General features: G+C 37.1%; 1 protein-coding gene and 1 non-coding gene across 2 annotated transcripts in view; both read left to right on the top strand.

The window, feature by feature from the left end:
- The first annotated feature begins 508 nt into the window (after window positions 1–508).
- CENPE (centromere protein E) overlaps window positions 509–27910 on the top strand; it is a 61395-nt gene continuing 33993 nt past the window's right edge. The window contains exons 1-23 of the mRNA XM_040966917.1: window positions 509–564; window positions 1719–1810; window positions 3532–3621; window positions 3739–3857; window positions 4495–4614; window positions 4984–5065; window positions 5302–5369; window positions 5448–5513; window positions 9541–9592; window positions 11951–12038; window positions 12537–12666; window positions 13652–13771; window positions 14609–14767; window positions 17719–17869; window positions 18796–18884; window positions 20213–20380; window positions 22708–22827; window positions 24225–24347; window positions 24431–24596; window positions 25243–25397; window positions 26462–26776; window positions 26916–27188; window positions 27298–27453. Coding sequence (XP_040822851.1) covers window positions 509–564; window positions 1719–1810; window positions 3532–3621; window positions 3739–3857; window positions 4495–4614; window positions 4984–5065; window positions 5302–5369; window positions 5448–5513; window positions 9541–9592; window positions 11951–12038; window positions 12537–12666; window positions 13652–13771; window positions 14609–14767; window positions 17719–17869; window positions 18796–18884; window positions 20213–20380; window positions 22708–22827; window positions 24225–24347; window positions 24431–24596; window positions 25243–25397; window positions 26462–26776; window positions 26916–27188; window positions 27298–27453 — 2958 coding nt within the window. The remainder of the gene's footprint in view (window positions 565–1718; window positions 1811–3531; window positions 3622–3738; window positions 3858–4494; window positions 4615–4983; window positions 5066–5301; window positions 5370–5447; window positions 5514–9540; window positions 9593–11950; window positions 12039–12536; window positions 12667–13651; window positions 13772–14608; window positions 14768–17718; window positions 17870–18795; window positions 18885–20212; window positions 20381–22707; window positions 22828–24224; window positions 24348–24430; window positions 24597–25242; window positions 25398–26461; window positions 26777–26915; window positions 27189–27297; window positions 27454–27910) is intronic.
- LOC121147614 lies at window positions 16455–16562 on the top strand. The gene has a single exon (XR_005882433.1). It is a non-coding gene; the product is annotated as a U6 spliceosomal RNA (small nuclear RNA).

Raw genomic sequence — 27910 nt, 5'->3', positions numbered from 1 at the left:
AAACAGGAGTTAAATTTAAAAAAAAAAAATCTACACTTAAAACTTCTCATGAACACAACAAGCTTCCTAGGTTTACGAATTGGGCAGGGAGTTTTAAGGCTTTTTTTCCCCTCATTTAATAGAGTGATTTTTTTCAAAGACCGTAGTTTTCTTCGGAAATAATAAGTATCTGGCTTCTTTCTTGTGCATGACTGCAAACTGTTTCAGAAAGGTGCCTTGGCCGCTAACAGTTTTTTTCCCTCTTACCAGTCAGCTCCCTCCGACCCCTCCTCCAATTCTCCTCACAGCCTCTCGGTCCCCCTCCGCCTTCTAGCGGTGGGCGCGCCCGCCGCCTTGCCTCCCCCCCGCGCCGCGCCGCAGATGGCGTGGCCCATGACGTCACCGGGCCGCGGCTCAATCAGACGCGGCGTTTGGGAAATTTTAAATTTACGGGCGGGCCGGTGCGGGGCGTCGGGGACAGGGTGGTGCGGAGGGTCTTGACGGCCGGCGGAGGACGGCGCGGTGCGGGATGGCGGAGGAAGCGGCTGTGGCCGTGTGCGTGCGGGTGCGGCCGCTCAACAGCAGGTAGGCTGCCGGGCGCGGGCGGCCGCGGCGGGCGTTGCCCACGGCCCGAGCAGGCCGGCTCCGCGGCCGCACCTGCCTTCCGGGGCTCCCGGAGTGTCAGGGGACCTGGAGGGCCCGAGGTCTCAGGAAACCGATCCTCCCTCGCCTTTCGTCCCCCGGCAGGGTTGGCGGGCGCCCAAGGCCGCACCCCACGCCCCCCACAAATCCTGGGGGGGAAAGGCCATCCTGACGCCGTGTCCTAGTGCTTGCACACCCAGCCGGCCGCCTCGCCTGTCGCTCACCGGGCACTGGAGGCCTCATTCACATGTGTCGGTATTGACTTTTCCTGTTAAGTGCATTGTAATCTGCCTGACAGTCCGTGCGGTCGTCATTCTGTTGATCTCTCGTTGCTGTGGAGCAAAACAAACTGAATGTTGCACGGTGGCAGAAAAGCGGGAAGACCGGTACAGGAAGCCTTAAGCGCAGCTCTCAGCCCAGAATGCTGAGGCTTGTTGTGTTTGGGAATTTTTTTTTTTTCTTGAGCATTTAATACGTGAGAATGTGGAGGGGGGGGTGGAGATTTCCTGCTTTCAAGGAGCTCCCGTGGGAGAAAAGTCAGCCTGCTGCCGTACTGGGCGACCTCCCCGAGTCCCCAGCCCGTGGCAGGGATGAAGGTTTGAGTGCAGGAGGCTGGGGTTGGGAGAGTGCTGACAGCTTTGCTGAATGGAAGAACAGGTCCCCTAGGTGAATGGGAAGAAAACTCATGGTATTCCAGGCCCAGGATTGAGCCCTGTCATGTTAGGGAGACCTCCAGGCTCGTTGGTTTGTGCAAAGGAGGCAGTATACAGGAATATAGAGGAAGACGATTTGAAGAAGGAATCAATATGATCCCAGGTACCTTTTGCCAAGGGTTTTGAGCAATGGCGGAATTGGATTTTGAGTCTGTCCCTGCAGCTGCCAGGACTGGAGGACAGGGTGTGAGCAAAGTGGGCACGGCAGCCCAGTGTAGGAGTCAAGCCTTCCAGGACGGTTTTCCTTTTTGTCTTTCTCTCACATGTAGTGTTATTGCCATCTTTTAAAATAGTCTCCAGAAAATGAGGTGTCTCAAGATAGCCTTCCTATAATACGACTGTTGTCACCAGTTATGCTGAAATGCTGTGTTTTTAATCTTTCAGAGAAGAAGAACTTGATGAAGCTACTCAAGTTTATTGGAAAACTGACAATAATGCAATTTATCAAGTGGATGGGAGTAAATCTTTCAATTTTGGTAAGTATATAGTAGCTTTAAAAGTCAGTTATCTTTGTACTAGTCAGAGTGCCAAAGGATTTATTAAAAATATTAAATGTATTGTTTCTCTTCACTGAAAACAAATTATTCATTCTGTATAACGGCTAAAATGGTAAAGTGATGTTTGAAACCATAGTGCCTTATTGACTGAAAGTAACATTTTCTCTTATTCATTAGTGGTCTGAAACACCATAAGCCCAAGGTCCGTTATTCACTGTCAGGTCCCTGTAAGCTTTTCCAACCTCACATTTGCTGTTGTTGAGATTCACCAGGTGTTCACTTACTGTATGGTAGAAGGAAGCGCAGACAACTAATCACAAAATCACCCTGTGAGGGATATGATGTGGACTGAATGGGCAGGCCTGAAGGATGAGTGGGAGCTAGACAGGCCTAATGTGGAGGCATCAAAGTCACAGGTTGCTGTCTTTATTGACAGTATGTACATAGTGTTAAGCAAGTGACAGGGATTTGCTGAGTTTTATACATGTTAATTGATTTGATCCTCCTAACGAATCAGTGTAGCAGGTACTGTTGCTTCCCCGGTTTGGACAACTGACATAGAGGGGCACAGCAAAGGGAGGCTCTAGTTACTCTGTGTGTTGTAGCTGCCTCACTGTGTCCCTGCAAAGACAGCACAGAGCAACAGTGAAGTCCAGTAGACAGCCTCAGGATTGAGTAATTAGAGTGTTTAACCCAAAGTCAGATACAGCATTTCATAGCAAAGATAAACAGAAAAGATAAAGTGATTTCTGATAAAAGTCTTTGGTGCTATGCATGTGATTTCTTTTTCAGAGGTAAAACAATATGTGCCAAAGATTATGAGACCAAGAATCAGAGCTACCTAAGCATTCAGTCTCAGATACTACAAGTTTTGGTAGCTGTGTCTGTGCCCGCTGAGCTATGTGCTCCTCCACTCTCCCGACGTAGATGGTGGATAATCTTGCCCACTCTCCTGTCCTAAAGTCATGATGGCCGAGCAGGCCTCAGGTGGCCCTTCACTTCCCATTCTGCCAGCAGAGCAGTTGTGGCAGTGATTAAATCAATACATTTCCCTGCTGATTTATAGATCCATTTCTGTCAACATTTTATTGTGAAAAAATGATTTATTTTTAGTACACTATCAAACAAAAGAATCAGACTAGACTAGTGAATTCATTAGTACAAATGCTATTTTATAACCCAGTCTTTAGCTGTGAGATAGGTGTTCATTCTCTCTAACTCTGGTACTTTTTCCCTCAACTGTCTGAATTCCTTGTTTTGGTTTGAGCTAAACATTCTAGCTAGATATGGTAAAATTAAAAATTCTTCAAATAGTAATAGTCTAATATTAACTAGATCTCCACAGTAAGTCTGTAAAAAAATAATATGCACATTTGCAGATTAGAGGCAGAGGTACAGAAGCAGTAGCCACCGTGCTGAAGACCACACAGCTTGTTAGTGGCAGGATCAGTATTTGCATATAGACCATCAGATTCCAAATCCCCTTATGCAACCACTGTGTCATGGGACAGTTGACTTTCTTAGATCTTTGTATCAACACATTTTACATTAGTGAGGCATACTGCCAGAAAACCAAAAAATACTGAGCCTTAAATATTTTATGCTAAATTCTGACAGTTTTGTTTTGGACTGTAATTAATAATTCAGAATGCAACTTGCTTGACGTATTTAATTTCCTTGTATTTTTTGTTTGTTTTTAGATCGTGTCTTTCACAGTAATGAAACCACTAAACATGTGTATGAGGAAATAGCAGTACCAATCATCGACTCTGCCATACAAGGCTACAATGGTGTGTATTTACTCCATGCTGCAGGCATTTTAGTCTTGGGTATTTGTTTGATACATTGATGGTTTTACCCAGTGTGGACTCATTTTAATCTCTCATGGGTGTACTTTGTTTTTACAGGTACTATATTTGCCTATGGGCAGACCGCCTCAGGAAAAACACACACTATGATGGGGTCGGAAGATTGTTTAGGAGTTATACCCAGAGCAATCCATGACATCTTCGAAAAAATTAAGAAGGTAAGTAAGCTAGCTTAGTTGCTCTTATATGCAGCAAAAGGCACTGATTAGATTTAATAACAATTATGTGTTATTCTCCTGTGATGATGATTTGAGGTATGTCTTGATTTTTTTGGAGAAAGAAGAAAGGCATGTTATATTCACTGTATAGACGTTAAAATTTTTTCTCTCAAAAAAAATTCTCCCAAATCTTACAATAGTTCTCAACAAAAACTGAGCATTAAGTAACAGGAAACTCATGTCAAAATCCTCGCCTTTGTTTAGCTACTGGTAGTTATTAAGGAACTAGTAACTAATAGAAGCAGGTAAAAGAAGAGAAGCAAATCAAATAGAAAGCCTAATGAGGTAGGAATTGGTTTTAAATTAATATTTATGTTCAAATAAAGCTTACTGGTTGGATTTTATTTTAATCCTGTTGAGTTAGACTAGTTGCTCTCAGAATTTCATCATAGCATACTTTTTATTATTTCTGAAACAGTGCTTCTTTGTATCTTTGTGTTTATTATACTCAAAGGTGTGAGTCGTGCTTGTTTACAAAAATAATTCCTTACCTCTTTAGTTATAGTACCTAAGCACTCAGCATTACGTTTTTATGATTAGATGCTTTAGAGTGTTTTCACATAATTTTTCCTTTTAGTTTCCTGATAGGGAATTTCTTCTACGTGTGTCTTATATGGAGATATACAATGAAACCATCACAGACTTACTTTGTAATACTCAAAAAATGAAACCTTTAATAATTCGGGAGGACATCAATGTAAGTAACAGAGTCGAGATTTTAATACATTTTCAGATGAAGGGTTATTGTTCTTGAATATTCACCTTTAAATTTTTCTTTTCTGAAGTGTCTTCTGTTTCAATGCTTCATATTTTAATCAGATGTACGTATAATTTTAAAATACAACAAGTATAATATTTTAGCCTAAGTGCTCAAAAGAGCAAGATGATAAATAGGTTAGAATTTGGTTTGCTTTGATGAAATAAATTATGAGTATTCATCAGTTGGCTGGATATTTTCTTAGAGAAGAATAAATCCTAATTCAATATTCTACTTTTGTACAAATTGTATGGTAGTTTGCACCTTTTTATGACTACTGTTTCTCTAACCTTTCCAAACTTCTTTCAGAGGAATGTATATGTTTCTGATCTTACTGAAGAAGTTATTTATACAGCAGAGATGGCTTTGAAGTGGATCACAAAGGGAGAAAGTAAGACTATGCTAAACTCTTCATTACAGCATTTATAGAAACTGTCTTTCCAATTACACCACACTTTGAATCCAGCCCCTTAGACTGCTCGGCCACACTGCTGGTGTGCTGAGCCACGCTTTTTAATAAGATAAAATAAACTTCCAGTCATACCTCTGATTAATAGACCAAAAAGGTTTAATGTTTTATTTTATACTTTAATGAATTATGCTGATGAAATTTAATCCTTTTTACAGAAAACAGACATTATGGAATTACCAAAATGAATCAAAGAAGCAGTCGTTCTCATACCATTTTTAGAATGGTAGGTACTTTTATTTTTCTATTGTTCTTTCCACATAGGAATGCATTGATTTTTCTACAAGTTGTCTTTTCTGTCTAGATTTTGGAAAGCAGAGAGAAAGGCGAACCATCCAGTTGTGAAGGATCTATCAAAGTTTCCCATTTGGTGAGTATTAAAGAACCATGATAATGTTCCTTGTAAGCTGAAACAAGATTGAATTAATCTGCTAGGCAATTTAATAAGAACTGTTAACTAATTACGAAAATTAAAGGTCTACATTGGCCATTTACCTAAAGGTAGAGACTCTTTCTTCCTATTAAATCATGAGTGCCATTTCCTGCAGGTTAGATGTAAGAGCTGTAGGGCATGTGGTTAAGACTTTACCCACCAGCAAAGCAGGATTTTTCTTAGTGTGCTTAAGTGTTTAATCTTAGAGTTTAGGATTTTTTTTTTCTTAATCTTAGCTTATGTAACTTACACTTGTGTGATCAACAAAAATTAGATGAGATGATTAAAATGTAAATAGTATTATTTAAAAATTTTAAGTACGATAAGAAAATACAATACTTACTGATTTTCATTTTTTTTTACATTTCTATTTTTTTATTATTATTAATTACATTGCATTATGTGACACAGTTTCATAGGCTCTGGGATTCCCCATTCTTCCCCATTCCTTCCCCCCATGGTAGATTCCTCCACCTTGTTGCATTACCACAGTTCAAGTTCAATCAAAAGTCTTTCATTGCAAGCATATACCAAGCATAGAGTCCAGCATCTTTTTGTCCAGATAAATTCAGTGGTTTCTTGGGGAGACCATCTCTGGTCTGAAGACAGAGCTGGCAGAATATCATCCCGATCTATTAAAAGCCCCAACATAACATCAACAACAATTTATAATGTTATGGAATTAATTGACATGGTATTGAGTGACCAGCATGTTTAAAAAATGCAAGTTTTTAACCACATCCTGTGACTACTTCATTGACATTTCAATTTTAGTTTATATACGACCGGCTTCTATACACCTTAAAATGGCTATAGGGTACTATTCAGCTGCCTTGTGTTTATTTTCATTTTAGTATTTAGCAGTTTATAGTGTTGAAGCATAATTTTGTTGAACTTCATTTTCATATTATTTTAAAACAAATTCTAAATTATTTAATAGCCAGTCCTAAATTCAACATGTTCGTTTTGCTGTTAAAGTGTGTCACTTATTTTAATAGACTTTAATTTTGTTTAACATAGAAATATAACGTAGCCTCTGTTTTCCCATCCTACCCTGTGATAATTCGCTATGATTTTAACTAACCAACCAGAGCATATTCCGTTATCTCTTTAGTTATTTTTCTCATATGCTTTGATCACTGAGTGTGTCAGGTATGTAAAAAACCAAATTAAGACAGAAGTTCAAAAATCATCTACCAACATCTGATCCAACCGTTCAGGACCCATTACCGTGAGAATCTGGGAAGGAATACTCCCAAGGAGTCAGGTTCTGTATATTTAAGGGTAATCCGTCCTGATAGTCTCCTGGCCTTGGAGTGGTGATAATATCCACATTCCCTTAACCTTGAACCTTACCTGGTACTTTCTGTGTTTTCTAACTAAAACTTGAGTCTTCTTTGGCCTTTCTTTCTTGGTTTCTTTTTATTTTTAAGATTTATTTATTTTTATTAGAAAGACAGATTTACAGAGAGAAGGAGAAACCAGAAAGATCTTTCAATTGCTGGTTCACTCTCAAAATAGCCACAGTGACCAGAGCTGAGCCAATTCAAAGCCAGGAGCCAGAAGTTTCATCTGGGTCTCCATGTGGATGCAGGGTTCCAGAGACTTGGGCCATCCTCCACTGTTTGCCAGGCCATAAGCAGAGAACTGGATGGGAAGGTGGAGCAGCTGGGACATGATCTGGCACCCATATGAGATGCTAATGCTTGCAAGCAGAGGATTAGCCAATTGTGCCATTATACCTAGCCCCCCTCTGAATTAATTTCTTAATTGAAGTTTCTGTACACAGACATTTTGTCCTCACTTCTATGCTGATGACTGCCATATATTTATTTTATTCAGTCTCTGAGTTCTAATTTGCATCTTGTTAAACATTGTTGTATCATTATTTCAAACTTAATATATCTAAGTCAAAATCGCTTTCTTCCTACATAACTAATATTTTGTTTTCCACATAACACCAACATCATCCTGCTCAGATAGACTGAAGACTCAAGTCAATTTTGACTTGTCTTTTTCTCTGTATCCTCTTATGTTATTGATCCCACCTCTAAACATTCCTGTGGTGTTGCACTCATTCGGATCACTCTTGAATTGGTACAGTAGTCTCCTAGAACTTGGCCTCCTTGACTGGCTGTTCTTGCTGCAGTCCATCAGTGGATTTCTATCATTACTAAGTACTGTTTTTATTATGCCACTTCCTGAAATGATATAAGGCCTGATATTTTTTATTATTATTAAGATCTATTTATATTTGAAAGACAGAGAGACACAGAAAGGTTTTTGATCCACTGGTATACTTCCCGAATGCCATCAACAACTGAGGCTGAAACGGGCAAAACCGAAGCATCTGGAACCCCATCCAGGTCTCACTCATGGATGACAGACCCAAGTACTTAGAACAATCTTTTAATACTTTTTGAAGCACATTATCAGGGATAACATTAGCCAAGACTCGAACCTGCACTCTATCTGGGATAGAGGCATCACAAGCAACGACTTAACCTGCTGTACAAAAGTAATACTCTAAGAACTGGCCATTCTTAGCTTTCTTCTTCTCCGCATGGTGTTCCTCTCTTAGAAGCCAGGCCACTTAGGAGTTTTTAGTATGAATGCCTATTCCATTTTTATATTGTCACCATTATCTTTATCACCACTCTTTTATTCTGTATCTAAATCATCTTCCAATGAGTACTACATAAGAAAATTCGACTTATTTGAAATTTCAGAAAAGGAATTATCTGAAATAGGACTGTCCAGCAGGAGTGCAGTTATGTTACTACCACCTGAGACTCCACAAAGAAACAATCAAAGCTCTGATCTTGATTTAAGGCACTCAGAATATTTACAAAGCATTCCTCATGTTCTGAGCACACTGCTGTACTCTGAGGTTGAAAGAATAGAGAAGACACTCCGCTGCTACTCACAGCTATTCTCTGCTGTTTCCCTAGCCCGACCTGCCGCCAATTCTCACCTGAACCAGGCTTCTAACTGGGCTGTCTGTTGCCACTTATGCCCCTTTCCAAGTCATTCCTCACCCAGAGCCACAGCTGGTCCTTTAGAAAGTTTAATCAGGTTAAAATGCCTTTTCATAGACCCTCGATGTATTGCACTTAAAAATTTTAGTTATTAATCTTATTTACAAAGTCCTGTATAACCTGGCCCCTTACTTTTCTTACTCAGTCTTATGTAGTCTTCACTATACCAACTATGCCATAGCACCCTTTCTAGATTATATGTAAATAATCACAGAGAGCACCTCCATCACTGGTCCATTGTCCAGATGCCTGAAGCTGCGTCCAGGCAATGCCAGAAGCCGTGAATTCCAAGTCTCCTAATTGGGTACAGGGACCCACCTACTTGAGCCATCACTCACTGCCTTCACAGGCTTGTTAGCAAGAATCTGGGTAAGGAGCAGATGAGACTCAAAAGGGTTCTCCTGCAAGAGACATAAGCATCCCAAGCAGTGGCTTAACCCACTGTATCACAAACCAGCACCTCCCATTGACTTTTAACACACCAAGTGCATTCTGCATGTGACATGTCTGAAGTACAGTTTTCCTTCATCTTTTCATGGCTGGTTTCCTTTTTTTGTTAGATCATAGATATCATAGTTTGAATACTTTATCTCTGAATAAGGAGGAAGGGCAGACTAGAACAACTACTAATGAAACAGCAGAAGCTGCTGTCTGGTGTGCCAATTTGTAAAGAATCCTGTTTGCCAAGGGGCAATTTTGAACATAGTATGGGATACAAAGTTACTTGATCAGCATTATAAGGATGTTAAAAATAGAAGCGAAGTACAGAGACCAGTATGAGTCGCAGAGAAATGAAATGCCCAAATAATGGGGTGGGAGATAGGGATACAAATGGGATATTCAGATATGCCATATGTTTTAAATGTAGTTTGAATTTTACCATTTCAAATATCCTTCCTAAAAATCTATCTTCATTTGTCTTACAGAATTTGGTTGACCTTGCAGGCAGTGAGAGAGCTGCTCAAACAGGAGCTGAAGGTAATGAGAACCTCTGAAATATGTTAATCTTGATGTCTGGTTTTTTATTGGATTTTTAAAAAGGCCATTAGGCATTTTTAGAAAATGGCGAAGTTTCTAAGTAACAGTAATTTTCTGGTAAAGTCCTTAAAATAAATACCAGCATGTGTATCTGGCTAATTATGTATGTTGCGCTACTTTAGCATCATTTAAGAAACTAAGGCCTTGCAATGGATAGGGTTATATAGCTGGAAACCTAAGGCTTCTTAATTTGTGAAGTTATTAAGAAAAATAATGGAAAGTGTTCTTTCAGCACTAACATTGTATCTATAGGATTACGAAGTGCTTATAACATGTATAAGATCTTTCCTGATATCTTTGGCCTTCCAAAAATAGTATGGACTCTTCTCAGAGGTAATTGACAAGCATAATACACATGGGAAAAAACAGTGACTAAAAACAGCTCTCGAAGAATCTTTTTCTAATATTTGAAAAATAGTGCTCCGTGCCATACGTGTGCATCCATCAAGGAGAGAGTATCGAATGGTGATAGATTGAGCTATTTGCAATTTAATTTTGCAAAGGAAGGCTGGGAATGTAATATTTCTCTTTATCCATACAATAAAATATATGCAAAGCCAAAGGCCACAACAAATAAATAAATACAGAAGGGAAGGAAGTAGATATAAACTTACCTTAAAGATTCTCTCATGGATGCTTAAATGAACAAAATAACGCAGTTCTGAATAACTTTAAAAATGCATGTCCTAGGCACAAAAACTACACAGAACTGTTGGCAAGAAAGCTTCAGATCAGTTCTGAAGGATACAAATACTTTGTTTAAAATGGAAAAGGCACACAAAATGGATAGTAAGATTCAAAATCACAAAAACCTCATGCCTCCATGTGTTAATTTCTAGATGTAGCAGTCCTAACAAAAATATGAAGAATTGTACACTTGTAAATAGACAAGATTAGCAAAGAAAATTCTGAAAAAGATCAGTGAATGGGAGTTTAGCCCTACAACACAGTAAGACATTTAACGCCATAACACTCAAAGCAATATGGCCCCATTCTGTGAACTGTCAGCCCAGTGAAACAGTCTAGAAGGTCCATCAAGGGTCCGTTATACATATAGAACTTCAGTTGTAATAACAGTCCTTTAGATTCATGAGAAAAATATGTGTTATGAGCAGATTGTCACTTGGGGAAAAAATAAATTGGATACAAACATGACATCTGTACAGCAGGTAATTATTGTAACTGGCCATCCAACGTAAAACACTGTAAAAGTTAATGGAAGTCAACTAGCAATGAGAAGGAAATTTTCTATTATGTAAGGTCCCAGAACTTCAGAACAAAGCCTAATAACATTGGAAACTGAGCAAAGAGTATGAGTAAATATTAAATAATGTGTAATGTTTGAGAACACTCTTGGCAATCCTGTGATACACCATTAAAGAGTGACTGATTTCAGGAGGATCAAAGATTTGTACAACAAACTTCACCCTGCCGTCTCATGTAGAGCAACTCAGCTGGGCCTGGCCCGCACCCACCAAATCAAGACACACTCACATACGTGAGCAAGGAAGAAGTGCTTATTTTATGCTGCTTTGCTAGGTAGCAGTATGACAGCGGTAGCTAACTGATGTACCTATGAGATAACATCTGCTCAGACTTATTATTGGAGTATTTTTTGTATCGCAGTAAATCAGAAATGTACATCTTCAATGGAGAACTGAATTAGCAAATTCTGATAAAAGATAATTTAAAAGATATTAGCCTGTTTCCGAGATATTTTGCCAAGTTAAAAAAGCCAAATGCAAAATAGTGGATTGTAGTCTGTTACTATTTGTGTAAAAAAGGAAGGGAACATGCATTTTTTACATTGTGAGGAAGAATGACAACTGTTTCTAGTTCAAGGATAGGAACTGGTTGAGTGGGAAATGAAAGTAGTTTATGGAGTATACACATTTTTCTTTTTTAACTCCTTGACCCATGAAAGCATACTACAGGTGACAGCTAAGGGGCTGATTTGTTTGTAAACCCATAGTTTTGTTTATTTAAATATTTGAGGGAAAAATAGATTTGAACTGAGGAATTGAGAGGAACTCTTTTATGAAACAGTTTTTCTGTCTTCTTCCTAAGTCATCCTCTTGCAGTTTTTCTCAGGGACAAACCTTGCTGATTTACCTGACAAGTGGGGGGAGTAGGACGGGAGTTCCTACCAGTTATAGTTAAAAGTGAGCTCAGGTCCAATGCAAAGCGTAGACTTGAGCATCTGACCCCCTGAGAGAAAGCTCTGATTTCTCTCAGAGCTTGCTGATAAATAAGTTCATCACCTAATGTAGATTTGGTTTTCGTGTTTGTTTAATTCAGGTGTACGACTCAAGGAAGGCTGCAACATAAATCGAAGCTTATTTATTTTGGGGCAAGTGATTAAGAAACTTAGTGATGGGCAAGCTGGGTAAGTGATTCCCACAGCACACTTAGCAAATGTTGTATCTTTTGTTATATTCAATATTGCAATATGTCAGGCATGTTCTGACATATTTATTTCCATATGATCAAAAGTTTTAGGGATTAACTGAGTGCTATCATAATGATGTGACCTATTTATTTTCAACTTGGACTGCAGATTTATTTGAAGGACAGAGACAGAATGGAAAAGGCCAGGCTTAAACTTAATCTGGTTCTCTGGTGGGTTATAGGAACACAGGCCCTTAGATTATCATCCAAAACTTTCCTAGCCACGTTAGCACAGCGCCAGAAAAAGAGCACTCATGATTTGAAATGGTGCTCTGATGGGGGATTAAGAGGCAGCAGCTTAACCCACTGAACCGACACCATACCTCCATCAGTAATTTTGAACTGCCTAACTCTGTGTGTTCTACATTAAAAATCAACTTTTATTATATAAAAACTCTTTAATTTTTTTTTCTTTGCAAACTCAATTCTTGCTAAGTGGTTTCATAAATTATCGAGATAGCAAATTAACACGAATTCTCCAGAATTCTTTGGGAGGAAATGCAAAAACACGTATTATCTGCACAATTACTCCAGCATCTTTTGATGAAACACTTACAACTCTGCAGGTAAGTTTTGTTTTTTTTTTTGTCAATTTGAGTGGAAGTCATCAAAAATATAAACTACCAAAATTGGGTATAATCAGTTTTTAATTAATGTAACACCTATTATAATACATACATTGTCTGCTAAATAGTTTCATTATTTAATTTTCCCAAACTTGCATCATTTGTATCCCATCTCCACAGTTTTTGCCAAATCCTATACTATTTTTTAGTATTTTTCTTTAAATTATGCTTAATTCTTTGTAATTATATTTAGTAATTAATTGTTATTGCTTTATTACTGTTATAGTAGTTCTAGAAATGAAAAGCTATTATCACTTGCCACAAATAGAAAGTAAATCCCCCAAAAAGTGTGTGTTTTGTGTGTTATATAATTCTTAAATTCCTATTAACTGAGCCTAAAGACTCGCATTTCCTCTTTAAAAGGGAAAAAGAAAATGAAAGTTTTGTCAGTGAAAGATTCAGTGCTATTTAATGATCAATTCTGGTACCCATTTAAAATTATTTCTGTCACTGATACCCTGAGAAACATTGGTTTAAATGCCTATTGCCTATTATTTAAACATGGTATCAGCAATGTATACAGGAAAGATAGTCCCCGTCTTCCCAGAATCTGTGGGACAAATGAGATGTATCTTCTAACATGATTCTTTGAATACGAGTTAAGTGATGGATAAGTATGATAGGATTCAAAGGAAAGATACTTTTACCTAAGAGTGGAGCTTCTGAGTAGAGAGCATTCGCACTAGACCCTAAGAGGTAGATTCTAATAAACTTGTACTTGTAAGTTCTCAACTGGAATTTTTTATTTCTCTCTTGAGAACAGTTGGCCAACATCAATGATATAAAACTCTCACCATATTCAAAAGTACTAAACCAGATAGAGAGATTATTGATTTTTCTCTTTAGGAAATTTGATTATAAGAAATAGTCTTCAAAGAACTATGTTCGGGTTATTGAATACCTTACAGTTATGTTTTTTTCCCAGTTTGCCAGCACTGCTAAATATATGAAGAATACTCCTTATGTTAATGAAGTATCAAGTGATGAAGCTCTCCTAAAAAGATACAGAAAAGAAATAGTGGACCTTAGGAGACAATTAGAGGAGGTATGTATGAGTCATTTATTTTAGTAAAAAATGGCAATCAATTTACAATGAAAAACTGCCAAATGCTGACAAGCTTAATTCATCGATATCTGAGCTGCTACAACTGAAATTGAAAATGCTTTTCGAAGTAAATCAATTCATAAAAATTTTAATTGAATTTACTACAGCATGAAAGACTATTTCTTAGAATTTTCTTAGTCTTTATTTTCCATTTCCAAAGGACAGAGTTTGAAATTTTTCAATGACTCAATTGCAGATGCTTTATAAAATTTTTTCACAATTACTATAAAATCTGATTTAAAAGGAGACCAAAAGTAGTTACTCAGTGCTCCCTTCTGTATGTTCACATTGTCTTGAATTCCTCTTCTAATGCAACAATCACAATCTGATAATATTGTATAATCAACATGTTATTCTTATTTGTTTAATTTAACCATTGTGGTCCTATTGTGAAAACCTTACCTTCCAGTGGTCTTTCTAAAAAATAAATATCAAATGGTAATAAGTAGCGTTATAAGATGAGAATATCTATACTTTGTGATCACCTGCTTTTTTTTATTTATCTGCCTATTCATATTTTCTTAGGCAATTAATAGAATTATTTTAACAGTACTGTAATTTTATACATGAAGTATAGAATAGCGACATGAGAAGAACTACGTATTTTACATTAAAAGTTTGAGAAATATTTATAACTCTATATTGGAGTTTTTCAGGTAGGATATGCCTTATTTCAATAAAAGTCTCGTGATTCACACACAGATTTAATATTATTTTCATCCACTTAGAAAATTTTATTCTAGCTATGTGTGTTATTAACAGTGCTCTATCATTTAGGTAAATATAAAGACTCGAGCCCAGGAAATGGAAAAAGACCAGTTGGCCCAGCTTTTGGATGAAAAAGATCTGCTTCAAAAAGTACAGGATGAAAAAATTCAAAACTTAACACGGATGCTAGTGACCTCTTCTTCCCTTACATCACAGCAGGAATTAAAGGTAAAATGTGTAAGATGGCAGCTCAAACTTGGTACACACAAAATAGAATTGACATTTTTATATATTTAGTCATAAATGATGACAAGATCTCCTTATGGCTTTTGGAGCAAGTGGAGTTAAGTGGAAAGACAGTAGAGTCAAGGAGTTATTTATGACAGCTTTTACAGTGTAGGTGGTAGAAAGGTCTGGATATTTCCAGCAAACTGGCAGTATGTAGTGAGGCATAAAAGCATGCGGTCTGTTCTGGGGAAGACAGGTCATCTTGAGTAACATTTTGGTAGAGCAGATGCATGGATAAGCTATTGAAGTCATAGACATGAGGTCAACACCCAATTGGCTATATATCCTTACTCAAGTCCTCCGAACTTGCTAGTTTAAAAATGATATAATAACAGATCCTAACTGCAAGTATGTGGAAAGTATTAAATGCAGTCAGATGACCCTTGTACCCAGAGAAACAAACAAGAGACTATTGACTAGAGCAAATGCTCTGGTGAAGGAGGGTAAGCTGCCACCTGCAAAACCAGCATACCATGACAGTGCTGATTCCAAGCCCAACTTCCCCTCCAGCTCCCTGCTAATGTGCCTAGACAAGCAGTGGAAAATGGTCAGGGGCTTGAGCCCCTGCCATCCATATGGGAAAGGCAAGTGGATTTCCTGGCTGTGGCTTTCACCAGTCCCAGTCATGAGTACTACAGCCATTTTGGAAATAAGCCAGTGTGGATGGAATATCTCTCTCCCTGTCACTCATCCCTTGGAATAAATATTTAAAAGAAAAGAGGGCCCGATGGCATGGCCTAGCGGCCAAAGTCCTCGCCTTAAACATGCCAGGATCCCATATGGGCGCCGGTTCTAATCTCAGCGGCCCCACTTCCCATCTAGCTCCCTGCTTGTGGCCTGGGAAAGCAGTCAAGGACAGCCCAAAGCTTTGGGACCCTGCATCCGTGTGGGAGACCTGGAAGAGGTCCCTGGTTCCTGGCTTCAGATCAGCGTAGTACCAGCCGTTGCGCTCACTTGGGGAGTGATTCATCAGATGGACGGAAGATCTTCCTCTCTGTCTCTCCTCCTCTCTGTATATCTGACTTTGCAATAAAAATAAGTAAATCTTAAAAAAAAAAAGAAAGAAAAAGTATATTAACTATGTGAAACCTGGAAAGATACAAACTCTTAAAAGGCAGGCAGAAAAAGAGAAACCAGTGAAGTGAATGGGAAGGATGACTTAACTGGTAAAGCACAAAGGACAGGAATGAGGAAGGAGTCAGTAAATGTTAAGGAAAAGGACAGGAGGTGGCTCAGTGTGCACCAACAAATCCTCTGCCCCGTGATGCCAGCATCTCATATGGGAGCCGATTCTTGTCCCAGCTGCTCCACTCCCAATCCTGGGAAAGCCACAGAGGATGGCCTAGGTGCTTGAGACCCTATACCCACATGGGGAGGAAATGCCTGACTTTCAACTTCAGATAAGTTCAGCTCTGGCCATTACAGCCATTTGCTGAGTGAACCAGCAGATAGAAAACCTCTTTCTCTCCTTTGTCTATAAAATCTGCCGATGAGATAAAAAAATAAATCTTAAAAAAAAAAGTAGGAGACAAAAAATGGGGTCAAAAGAAAACAGCAATGTGACCCAAGTAAGGAGTCAAGAGTTCTTATTTTATTTTATTTTATCATTTTGTTGAAAAATTAAAGAGGGCTCACTTCAGCAGTACATATACTAAAGTTGGAATGATACAGAAAAGATTAGCACAGCCCCTGCACAAGGATGACACGAAAAATTAGGGGAAAAAAATAAAAGTGAGAGCAACCATCTGACCTCACAGCCCAGGTGCCTGCACGTCGTATCAGTGTCCCTGTGTTCAGCTCACGGCTCCAACCCCTAACTCAAGTTTCCTGCTAAGAAACACTCTGGAAGGCAGTAGAGCTGGTTCAGGTCATGAGCTCCTCCACACACACGGGAAACCTGGAGTCCCCAGTTTCTGGCTTTGGAGAACGCAGCAGCATCTCAGGGTTCTCCCTCTTCTGACTGTCTTTATCTAACTTTCAAGTAAACAACCAAAGCAGAGCAGCTTGAGTACGTAAACGTGGCTGAGAGGAGAGAACCAGTGGAGATAACAGATGAGCAGTTATCTGAGGGAGCAAGGTCTCAGGAGTGAAAGGAATCAGACTGGGAGCACTAGTAGAGGCTTTGTTTTGATAAGCACATTAGAAGGAAATCAGCATTGTAAAGGACAGTATGAAAGATTCACTGAAGGAAAATCCAATGGGCTATGTGTGATATTAGCCCCATCTTTACCTTCCCAGCTGGAGCTGGGTACTTAAAAGTATAGCTGTGGGTCAATGTGGTGATGGCAGAAACAGCTGTCCTGTGTAACACCAGAATGATTCATTGAGTCAACAAATTCCTTTCAAATAAATCCCACAATAACAGGCAAATTTAGAAAATGAAAGTTGGTGTGGGCATCTGGTAAGGCAGTTAGCATGCTGCTTTGGATGCCCATGTTCCGTATCGGCCTGGGTTCGAGTCCTAGCCCCATTCCTGATTCCAGCAAGCCCTGAGAGGCAGCAAGAGCTGGCGGAAGTACTTACGTCACTGCCCCCATGTGAGACACTGGCATTGGGTTCTGGGCTCCTGACTTAAGCCTGGCCCAGCTCTTATTGATGTGGGCATTTGGAGAAGAATCAGGGTACAAGACCTCTCCCTCTCTTTCTCTCTCTGCCTTTCAAATAAATAAAACTTTTATATGAAAATTAAATAGTTTTACAAATCTTTAAGGACCTAAACATTGATTTAAAACATTTGTATATGTTCTTATCTCAGAATGTCCTTAGGCTTATAATGTATTAAGTTTCTCTTAACCAGTTCTACCACTACCTTGTTAGTGGTTTTAGAAACAGAAGCTGCAGTATATTGTGGTCCAGAACTGCAAGAGATAATTTTATTTCTTTGTCTTTAGGCTAAGAGAAAGAGAAGAGTTACTTGGTGCTTTGGCAAAATGAGCAAAATGAAGGACTCAAACTATATAAATGAATTCCATTTGCCCAAGAATGTAACAACAAAAATGAAGACTCCTATGAGTATGAGTATAATAGGAGAAATTGATGAATGTGAGTATTTTTTCAAGTGGAATATCCTTTCATTATAAAAGAGAGACATATTAATGACTGTTAATATGATAAACATATTTAAATTAGATGTATACCCTCATATAATTAGAATGGATATTTTGACATTTCAGAAAAACAATTTTCCCTTTCTCTGTTAATTCCAGATCGCTTAAGAATGTTGTACTGCAGTTGAAGCATTAAGTGGATCTAATTATTATCCAGTTAGATTGCTGTAGTACTCAGCTAACATTCTATTTGATAATCCTGAGGGGTTGGCATTTCTATAAAAATTTGTCTAAAAATTATGTACTCATCATTATAATCTATTTCCTGAAGGCATTTTAAAATTTGCAGTGATGAAACTCAAATTGAGAATTTGCCCTCTTTACCTTTATTGTACTAAGAGTGTCAGGGACAGTGCTATGGTACAATGGGTAAAGCTGTAGAGTATGGTACCAGCATCCTTTGTGAGTGCTCGATTTCCAATCCAACTCTATGCAAATGCACCTGGGAAACAGCAGCAATGGTCCAAGGACTTGGACCCCTGCACCCACATGGGAGGCTCAAATGAAACTCTTAGCTTTGGACCAGCCCAGCTCCTACCATTTGGGAAGTGATCTGTGATCTAGCAGCTGGGTGATCTGTGTCTATCCTTTCCTTTCTCTGTAATCCTGCTTTTCAAATAATTAAATAAATCTCTTTTTTTAAATCCTAAATCCTAAATTGTATTATTAATTCCAGTTAAGGATCTTAATTCTTCTGCTAATATAAATTATCACATATGTTGTTATTTTATTTTGAGATACAAAGTCTGAGCACATACTAGCTAATTTGAGCTTTTTATTACATGTAATCAGAATTTTTTTAGTAATCTGTAATTGAACTTTTTTATAAACATGTCTATCTAAATTTTTGTTTGATTGTAGCTCTCTGCTTAGAATCTGATACCTTCAGCAGCACACTTGATACACTTAGTGAGGTGGAGTGGAACTCAGCAACAAAGATACTAAATGAGGTAATGTATTATACACAAATTTTACTCTTTTTAAAATTATTTTATTATTGGATATTGTTGAAGCACATCACTGGTTCAGACTTATTTTCAGATTAATGAATAATGAGTCATAGTTTGGTAAGTATAAGTCCAGTTGCAAAGTAAATACAATTTCATATGTCAGTAAAAATTAATTTAAAAAAAGTTCAAGTGAAGCACTAATCGTAATAATAAATACCGGGAAGTTCTACAATTGTATTCCAAAAGAAAGATAAAGTCTATTCAATGAATCCATGCACGTCTGTACATTTTTTAAAATGAGCAATCTTTAAAGGAAATATAAAATCTAAGCATATTAAAACATTCCTATGCATTGCTCATTTCTTAAAATTTTGCTAAGATTGGTTACAGTTGGCCCTGTGTGTCTGTGGGTACCTCGTCTGTATTTAGCAGCCCGCAGAACGAATAGGCTTACAGAGGTTCTATCACTATTGAACACATACAGACTTTTCTTCTTTTAATTAACTCCCAAAGAATACAGTGTCTAAGCTACTGATAGCATTTCTATCTTATTAGATATTATAAAGCTCTACAAATGATTTGAAGTATTTGGGAAGCAATACACAGCCATAACCAAATACTACACCATTTTATACAAAGAACCTCAACAGCTGAAGAAGGCTGTTCCATGACACACATGTGCCACGTTGATCCATTCATTACTGAAGGGGATGATAATCAGTAGTTTGTCTCTGCTCATAGAGAAAGTAGAAAATGTGCCTTGTTAGAATTTTAGAGTTCAAGAAGCACTATGTTTACCTTCCTGAATTCAAAGCCATTTCAGTAAGGTGGAGAATTAAATTTATTACTTGATTGCTGATTAAAGATTTGTGGCTGGGCCCAGCGCAATGGCGCAGTGGTTAAGGTCCTCGCCTTGCACGCCCGGGATCCCATATGGTGCCGGTTCTATCCCAGCAGCTCCACTTCCCATCCAGCTCCCTGCCTGTGGCCTGGGAAAGCAGTCGAGGACGGGCCAAAGCTTTGGGAACCTGCACCTGCGTGGGATTTGTGGTTGGATAGACTTCCTCATGCTCATTTTACCTCCATAGTTGAACTATGCGTATCAAGCAGGTTTATGATTTATTCACAAATATATTTTTAATTATCCTTTCAAAATATTCTTCTAAATTAGCAAGTTTACTAACATGTAGAATATTAGATATTGAGAAAGAAAATGGTCTTAACTGAATGATTCAAAGTTTTACTATGTAATCCTATTTAACTTTTTAATTTGGGTGATAAAGAATGTATGGTGTAGATCCTAATTGTAAAATCTTTTTTTATAATAGGAAAACTTTGAAAGTGAATTGAATTCACTCCGTGCTAAGTTTGACAATCTGGTATTGGATTATGAACAATTAAGAAGAGAAAATGAAGAAATGACGTTGAAATTAAAGGAGAAGAATGATTTAGATGAATTTGAGGCTCTAGAAAGAAGAACTGAAAAAGATCAAGAGGTAAGAGATGGAGATGGGAAACTAAAGTAAAATCTCACTTAATAGCATTCTCTTAAGGATATTTATTTGTAAGATTGCAGTAGTAAGGAACTAATCTTTTTTTGTAAACCATTTAAGAAATATTTAATTCATGTTGTTTTAAAAATTATTGTGTTTGTTTCTCTTATGCTTAATATGTATAAGAGAAGAAGGGATTAAGACCATCTGAGACGGTTTAGTGGATCTGCCTAGAGATGAAATTGCCTTGTGGAAATAATTTTCCTGGTTTTGTCTTGTCAACATTTTACTTTATTGAACATTCCAGAAATGCCACCCCATGAATTTCAGTCGCTGGCTGTTTTGTGTACCATGTGTTAATTGTACAGGTCGATGGGTTTCGTTTTCTTTGGAAAGTATCTTTCTAAATAGAACATTTTTAAGGTAGCGAGAGATGCTAGCCACCCCTGCAACAATTAACTGCTAGATTTTATGTATAAGTCACTTTTGCTTTTTCACATTTTTATGCTTTTTCACTTTTTTTATGCATACATCTTGAACAATATGTCATTGAGAGGTAGGTTATGCTTTTATCTGTACGAAAGATTTCCTGTGGTTGGTTTATGAGAGAACTTATCATTAACATGAAGAGCCATTTGAAGTGAGAAGTAGAAAACTTATTTCTACTTATTTCTAAATGGTTATTTGCTAAATACTTTCAGAAGTTAAGGTTGATCCTTTGATTCTTCTTTATTGGTAAACATGATTTTTTTTTAACATAAAAGCTAGAATTAGGCAAGGAATAAACGGTAAAAGATGGAACAGGTTTAAGTTAAAACCAGTAAAAGTATCTAATGTTTCATGTATAGCAGGATGGCCACCAACCACATTTGTCATTTGAGTGCTTAAAATGGGACCAGTCTGAAAAAAATAAAATCAATCTTTTTTTAAAAGGGGATGGACCAATCTGGTTTGATTTGAGTCATCTGTAAATGAAAAACATTTTCTTTTTTACATTATATTGATAACTTGGAGACATAATACTTTAGATATGTTAAGTTAAACAAAATATATTACTACAGTTAATTCTACCTTTTGTATTTTTTTCTGATGAATCTACTAGAAAATTGTAAATTGCACATGTAACTCAGGTTACATTTCTATTGGCCAGCATTGGCCTAAAACAGGGGTGTTAATGAACACTGGCATTAGTTGGAAATCTAAAATTGGTCAGGACTGAATTAAGCATCCAGAAAATGTTTAAGCAAGAAATGGCTTTCTTAAGTATCTTAACATTCCGTTAGACCTTGCTTTTACCCTTTAAATCCTAATTTGATTAAGAAGATGGAGCAATTGTAAACAAAAATGTTTATGTTGGTCACTTATGGCTTAATTAATTTGAACAAAAAACCTCGATACTCAAATATTTTGATAGGAAGGAAATCCTAGTAGACGTACTTCTGCCTTTTTCATTTTTAGATAATTGAAGAGTAAGCAGTAGCATCATCTTTTCAATATTTCCTATAGAGTGAAGCAACAAGAGAATTGAGACTCATACAACTTTTGTAGCTTTCTTAAAAAGATACCGTGTGAACAGTCCCAATACACACCAATTCTAAATTGTAACTTTTTTTAAAATGTGCTAGCATAAAGCTAAATGAGTAATTTTTAGGAATGAAAAATATATACAAGGGTGGATATATTTCTACACCCAACACAAACCAAAAAAAACCTAATTCTTCGTAAGTTTAATTATCACTTTACTATCTCCTCCAAATGAAAAATACTAACTTTAGCTTTATTAACAGGTAACATAGCTGTTGTTGTGGTCATGCCGGAAGATTTTCTTATTTGCTGGTCTTATGAGTTTTTCATTTATTTGGTTAATATTTCCTGCATTTAGAAGTAATGAGGTGCTCTGTTGCATTGACTTGGACAGTTGATCTTGGTCTCCTCTTATTATGTTGGGTAATTCCGCAGCTGCAGCAGTAAATAAATGTGACTTTTTTGCTTTATTAACGGTTGGTTTGCTCAGTTGCCTGTTCACATGCTCTTGCAGATGCAACTAATTCATGAAATATCCAACTTAAAGAATTTAGTTAAGCATGCAGAAGTATATAATCAAGATCTTGAGGTGAGCATTCATGTGCTATTCCTATTGATAACCAGAATTATTAAAACATATAACCATGTAATTGAACATGACTTCAAAACATACAGGTATTACATTTCTTATATGTATCAATACTTTTGGCAGTTCATTGTCAATTTAAATTCTTTAAACGTTCTTCAAATCCTTAAGAATTCAAATCAAATACAAAGTTGTTTGTTGCTATTGATTTTTCTTTTAGAATGAACTGAGCTCAAAAGTAAAGCTGCTGAAAGAAAAGGAAGACCAGATTAAGAAGCTACAGAAATGCATAGACTCTCAGAAGGCAGAAAGTATAAAAATGGATTCATCATATTCATTGGTAAAAATCAAGTTTATGTTATTTGATCATGTTAGCATTTATATTATATTATCACTGTCACCACCACAGCAAATGCTTACTTTGAATCCACTAGACACTGCACATTATTGTAAACGGTTTATATATTTCATTTAATCATCAACCAGATAAGATACTTTAAATATTACCATTTTACAGTTGATACTCATAGAAAATGGAGCATAAAGCATCTATTAAAAATCAATAATTTGGAGCCAGTGCAATTGTGGGGCATGCTAATTCTCCACCTGCAGCACCGGCATTCTGTATGGGTGCTAGTTTGTGTCCCAGCCACTCTACTTGTCATCCAACTCCCTGCTAATGAACCTAGGAAAGCAGTAGAAGATAGCCCAAGTCCTAAGGCTCCTGTATCCACATGCGAGACCAGGAAAATTTCCTGGCTCCCAGGTTTGGATCAGCTCAGTGCTGCCCAGTGCTGCCCATTACAGCCATTTGGGTAGTGAACCAGTGGGTGGAAGATCTCATTTTGTGTCTCCTCTTTTTGTAAAATCTGCCTTTCAGATTAAAAATAAATAAATCATTTTTTAACATCACTAATTAGAAAAATTTGAAATTTTTTTTTGTTTAATACAAATATTCATAGATGTATATAAACAGAGTTTTAAGATGAGTGCTTACACTGGTATTGCTATGTAACTAGAACTATAAACATGTACCATAGGTAGCAGAGCAGGACTATTTAAATTTCATTTCATTAAGACATGCATTATAATTTAAATAGCTATTTAACAATTTGGTGAATATTTTTGCCAGAAAGTTAAGGATTCAGATGATTCTTGTTAGTGTTAAATCTTTGCACTAAGAAGCAGTTAATCTTAGGGCTGGCATTACAGCTCAGCTAGTTAAACTGCTGCCTGTAGTTCCAGAATCCTGTATAGCCACCAATTCAAGTCTCTGATGTTCCACCTCCAATCTGGTTCCCTACTAATGTGCCTGGGAAAGCACTCGGATGAGCCAACTGCCTGGGCTTCTGTACCCACATGGAGACCTGCCTGAGCCTGGTCCAGACCCAGCTGTTATGGCCATTTGGAAAGGAAACAATAGTTAACATCAGCCAAGTGTTGCAGGGAGAAATAAATGCAAAAGGACCTCCAACCTAGCTGAATTACAATTGTGTTAACCTTCTATTAATCAAAAAGAAGTTTTCAAATTATAGCATTTCTATACTCACTGCAGAAATATAGCTAGAATTTTTTTTAGTAATTTCATTATGGGATGTATTTATTTTCATTTACTTGGTACTTAGATAGTTTCACTTTTTGATTACCAAAGAATAGCATCTATGTACATATTCTTTAAAATACTTTCCAAATCTAAGGAAATTGAGTTTCACTGAATTGCTATTATCATCTTCCCAGGAGAATATTGAAGACTTGAAACAAATGAAACAGACTCTGTTTGATACTGAAACTGTAGCCCTTGATGCCAAGAGAGAATCAGCATTTCTCAGAAGTGAAAATCTGGAGCTAAAAGAGAAAATGGTAAATAATTTCTATACTAATTATTACAGTGGGGTTGTAACAATCACTTCATTTTTGTGAATGTGTGTTATTTCTTCCAAAAGGAACAACTTGCAAGTACATGCAAGCAAATGGAAAATGATGTTCAGTTATGTCAAAGCCAATTGGAAGCAAAAAAGAAAATTCAATTTGACCTGGAGAAAGAATTACAATCAGCGTTTAATGAAATATCAAAACTGACATCTCTTATTGATGGCAAAGTTCCAAAAGGTATTTTATAATTTTAGAAATCCCTTTACATAATTTGACTTCCTCTAGAAATGTACCTCCTAATAACTATAATCCAGTGATAAAAATTCCATTATGCTGTTCTTTAGTTACCTAATGTTAGGTTATACTATCATTTCATATCAGTATTTGCATAGATTACCATGTGCATCAAATTTTTAAAAATTTCAGGTAAAGTAGACCTGAGTTTGAAAAAGATAATTTAAGAAATATTAAAATTAGATTACCTGGGGTCCAGCATGGTAACCTAGTGACTAAAGACCTCGACTTGCACACACTGGAATCCAATTTGGACACCGGTTCACCCATATGGGCACTGATTCCTATCCTAGCTGCTCCACTTTCCATGCAGCTCTAGCTCCCAGTGGCCTGGGAACGCAGTTGAGGAGGCCTCAAAGGCTTGGGACCCTGCATCTGTGTGGAAGATCCAGAAGCTTCTGGCTCCTGGCTTTGTACTGGCTCAGCTCCAGCTGTTGCGGCCACTTGGGGAATGAACTGCTCAGCAGACAGAAGATCTTTCTCTCTGTCTGCTTCTCTGTAAATCTGTCTTTCCAATTAAACAAATAAAGCTTTTTTAAAAAAATTAGATTACCTGTTGCTAACACTGACATTTAACGAAACTTTCTAGATTTGCTTTGTAATTTGGAATTGGAAAAAAGAATTACTGATCTCCAGAGAGAACTGAGAAAAGAAGTTGAAGAAAATGAAGCCTTACGAAAAGAAGTTCATTTGCTCTCAGAAAGCAAATCTTCAATCCCTGAAATAGAAATGCTAAGAAAAGAGGTACACTGAGTTTTAACTGATTAACTTATGTTTTGAAATGAACCCCTTGTGACCACAAAAGACATATTTTGTTATAATGTACATTTCAGTAGCAGGCACGGACTCTATATCTGTTCACCTCAATTTGTTACCAGTAAAAATCAGTAAAGTTCTTGCTTGTTCTTTGGCTACTAGATGAAGAAAAAAAAGTTTGGATCTTCAAAAATGTGTTTAATAATACACTTCCTACCATAATCCATGTAGAGCCCATAATGCTAAGATACTGCACTGGAACAGTTGTATGACCTCTTCTTCCCCCTTTGTTTTTTTCCTTATTTGTACTAATCGTATTACTGTAAAAGAAAGTAACAAGATAAAGGGAGTGTCATTAATAAAGTTTCAGAGTCCAGGGTAATCCTGAAGGCTTCTAAATATTACAAACCCCTGGCCTTTCCTTTCTCTCTATTATTCTGAAAGAAAATGGCAGGAATGCAACTGCATCCTCTGTGGAAAATACCATACTGAAGAACCTTGGAAATATAATGGGATTGATAAATTTAACCCTAACAGTTACCAGCCTCCTGACGGTAGTACCGGATCTGCTTCCTAAGCGTGGGATTGGAACCAGCAGGCTCTTAGAACCCTCTGCCCCTTGCGCAGTCGTTAGCCTCCAGTTTCTCTTCTTCTTCAGACATTATCATTCAAAGTGTTTAAATTGTTTCTTAACTGTAACATAAATTATTCATGAATTAAGTTTATAGTGATCTGAATTTCATTGAAATATTTTAAGGGAACAATAACTCAGATTCTAAGACAAATAAAATGCCCTCAACCCAGATGAGTTAGATAGTGGCTTACTATTTTCCATGCAGTGCTTACTACACTCGACGCATTCGTAAACAAAACGTTCAGTCTGAAGTTAAAGAAGCTGAATTAATGCTAAAATGGCGTATGTATATATATATATATACACACATACACATAGACATATACAGACACACAGAGGTGAAGCTTTATACTTTTGTTTAAACTGCTTCAGTAGATCATACACTACTAACATCCCAATTTTTTTTTGTTACCCATAGTTAAATGAGAAATCTGAAGAGATGTGCATAATAGCATCAGAAAAGGACAAATTATTATCTGAAACAGTTCATAAAGAGAATAGAATTCAAGATTTACTTGAAGAAATTGGAAAAACTAAAGATGACCTAGGAACTATTCAGTTGAATTATGAAAGCACTGATAAAGAATTACAAGAGTTCAAGAACCTTCACCTGGAATTTCAGCAAAAGTATGATAAGGTCTTAGAAGAAAATAAGAGATTGAATCAAGAAATTGAAAATCTCTCTGAAGAAGCACAAAAATTTGGTTCAAGTTTAGAAGTTTTGCAGTCTGAGGTTGGTACCAGATCCAATCAAGACAAATATCTGCATACTGTTTTTAATATGTTATACATATCATGTATAACATGTATCTCTGCCATATTTGTATTTATGACAGAATGACTTTATCGCATTTAGTTCTGTTCTTTTATAGCTGTCTCACAAGAGTGAAGAGCTTAACCAGAAAACAACTGAGGGGCGAGAAATATTAAATGAAATGGAACAGCTGAAGGAACAGTTAGAAACCGGAGATTTGAAGCTGCAGACTGCAGAAAGGGAGAAAACTCTGATGGCCGAGAAGCTTCAGCAGAGCTTGGAGGAGATGAGAACATTAAGCCAAGAAAACGATGAGCTAAAGCAACTCCAAGAGAGCCTTCAAACGGAGAGGGACCAACTCAAAATTGACATCCAGGATATGGTGAACATGGTAAGGTTTCAGATTTGTCAAACTTTGGAAAACATTGCAGGACCCAACACCTATTTTTTACAGTCAACTAGTAATTATAAAATTGTTTTCATTATTTTACATTTTAAAGAACATAGATACGCAGGAACAGCTGCGGAATGCCCTTGAGTCATTGAAACAACACCAAGAAACAATTAACACACTAAAAATGAAAGTTTCTGGGGAAGCAGACAGGAATTTGCAGTTGGAGAACATGGTAGAGACAGAAGATGAATTACAGAAAAAGGTAAAGCGTGTTTATTTTCGGAGTTTTCATATTCTTGTATAAATAAAACTTTCTCTTCAAACTCAGACACTTAAATAAACAAGGGTCATCTCAATTTTGTTATTCAGAACAGTCCTAACTAACATTAATTTTACAAGTTTAACTATAATACCTTTAAGATTACTTTGAAAATAAATGCTTATAATCACTTTGGAAAGGAAAGGGCCAAAAAAGTGTTAGCTCAAACTTTGAAGAACTGTTATTTTAGATTTCATTTTTATTGTACATGATACTACTTAATCCAAAATATTGACTGCTAGGGTTTTAAAACATTTTTCAATAGGAAACTAATAAAATAACCCTTGGTACAGCTAGCTTAGAGTACTAAACTTTTTTTTTTTGTAATTTATAAAATACACATACCATAAAATTTACCACCTTAACCATATTTAAGTGTGTAGCTCAATTTTAGGTCTAG

The sequence above is a fragment of the Ochotona curzoniae genome, unplaced genomic scaffold (assembly GCF_017591425.1).
Source record: "Ochotona curzoniae isolate NIBS_2020 unplaced genomic scaffold, NIBS_Ocur_1.0 scaffold_4506, whole genome shotgun sequence".
NCBI classification, from domain to species: Eukaryota; Metazoa; Chordata; class Mammalia; order Lagomorpha; family Ochotonidae; genus Ochotona; species Ochotona curzoniae.
Note: the sequence above shows the minus strand (reverse complement) of the source record. Positions and strands in the feature narration are given on the sequence as shown.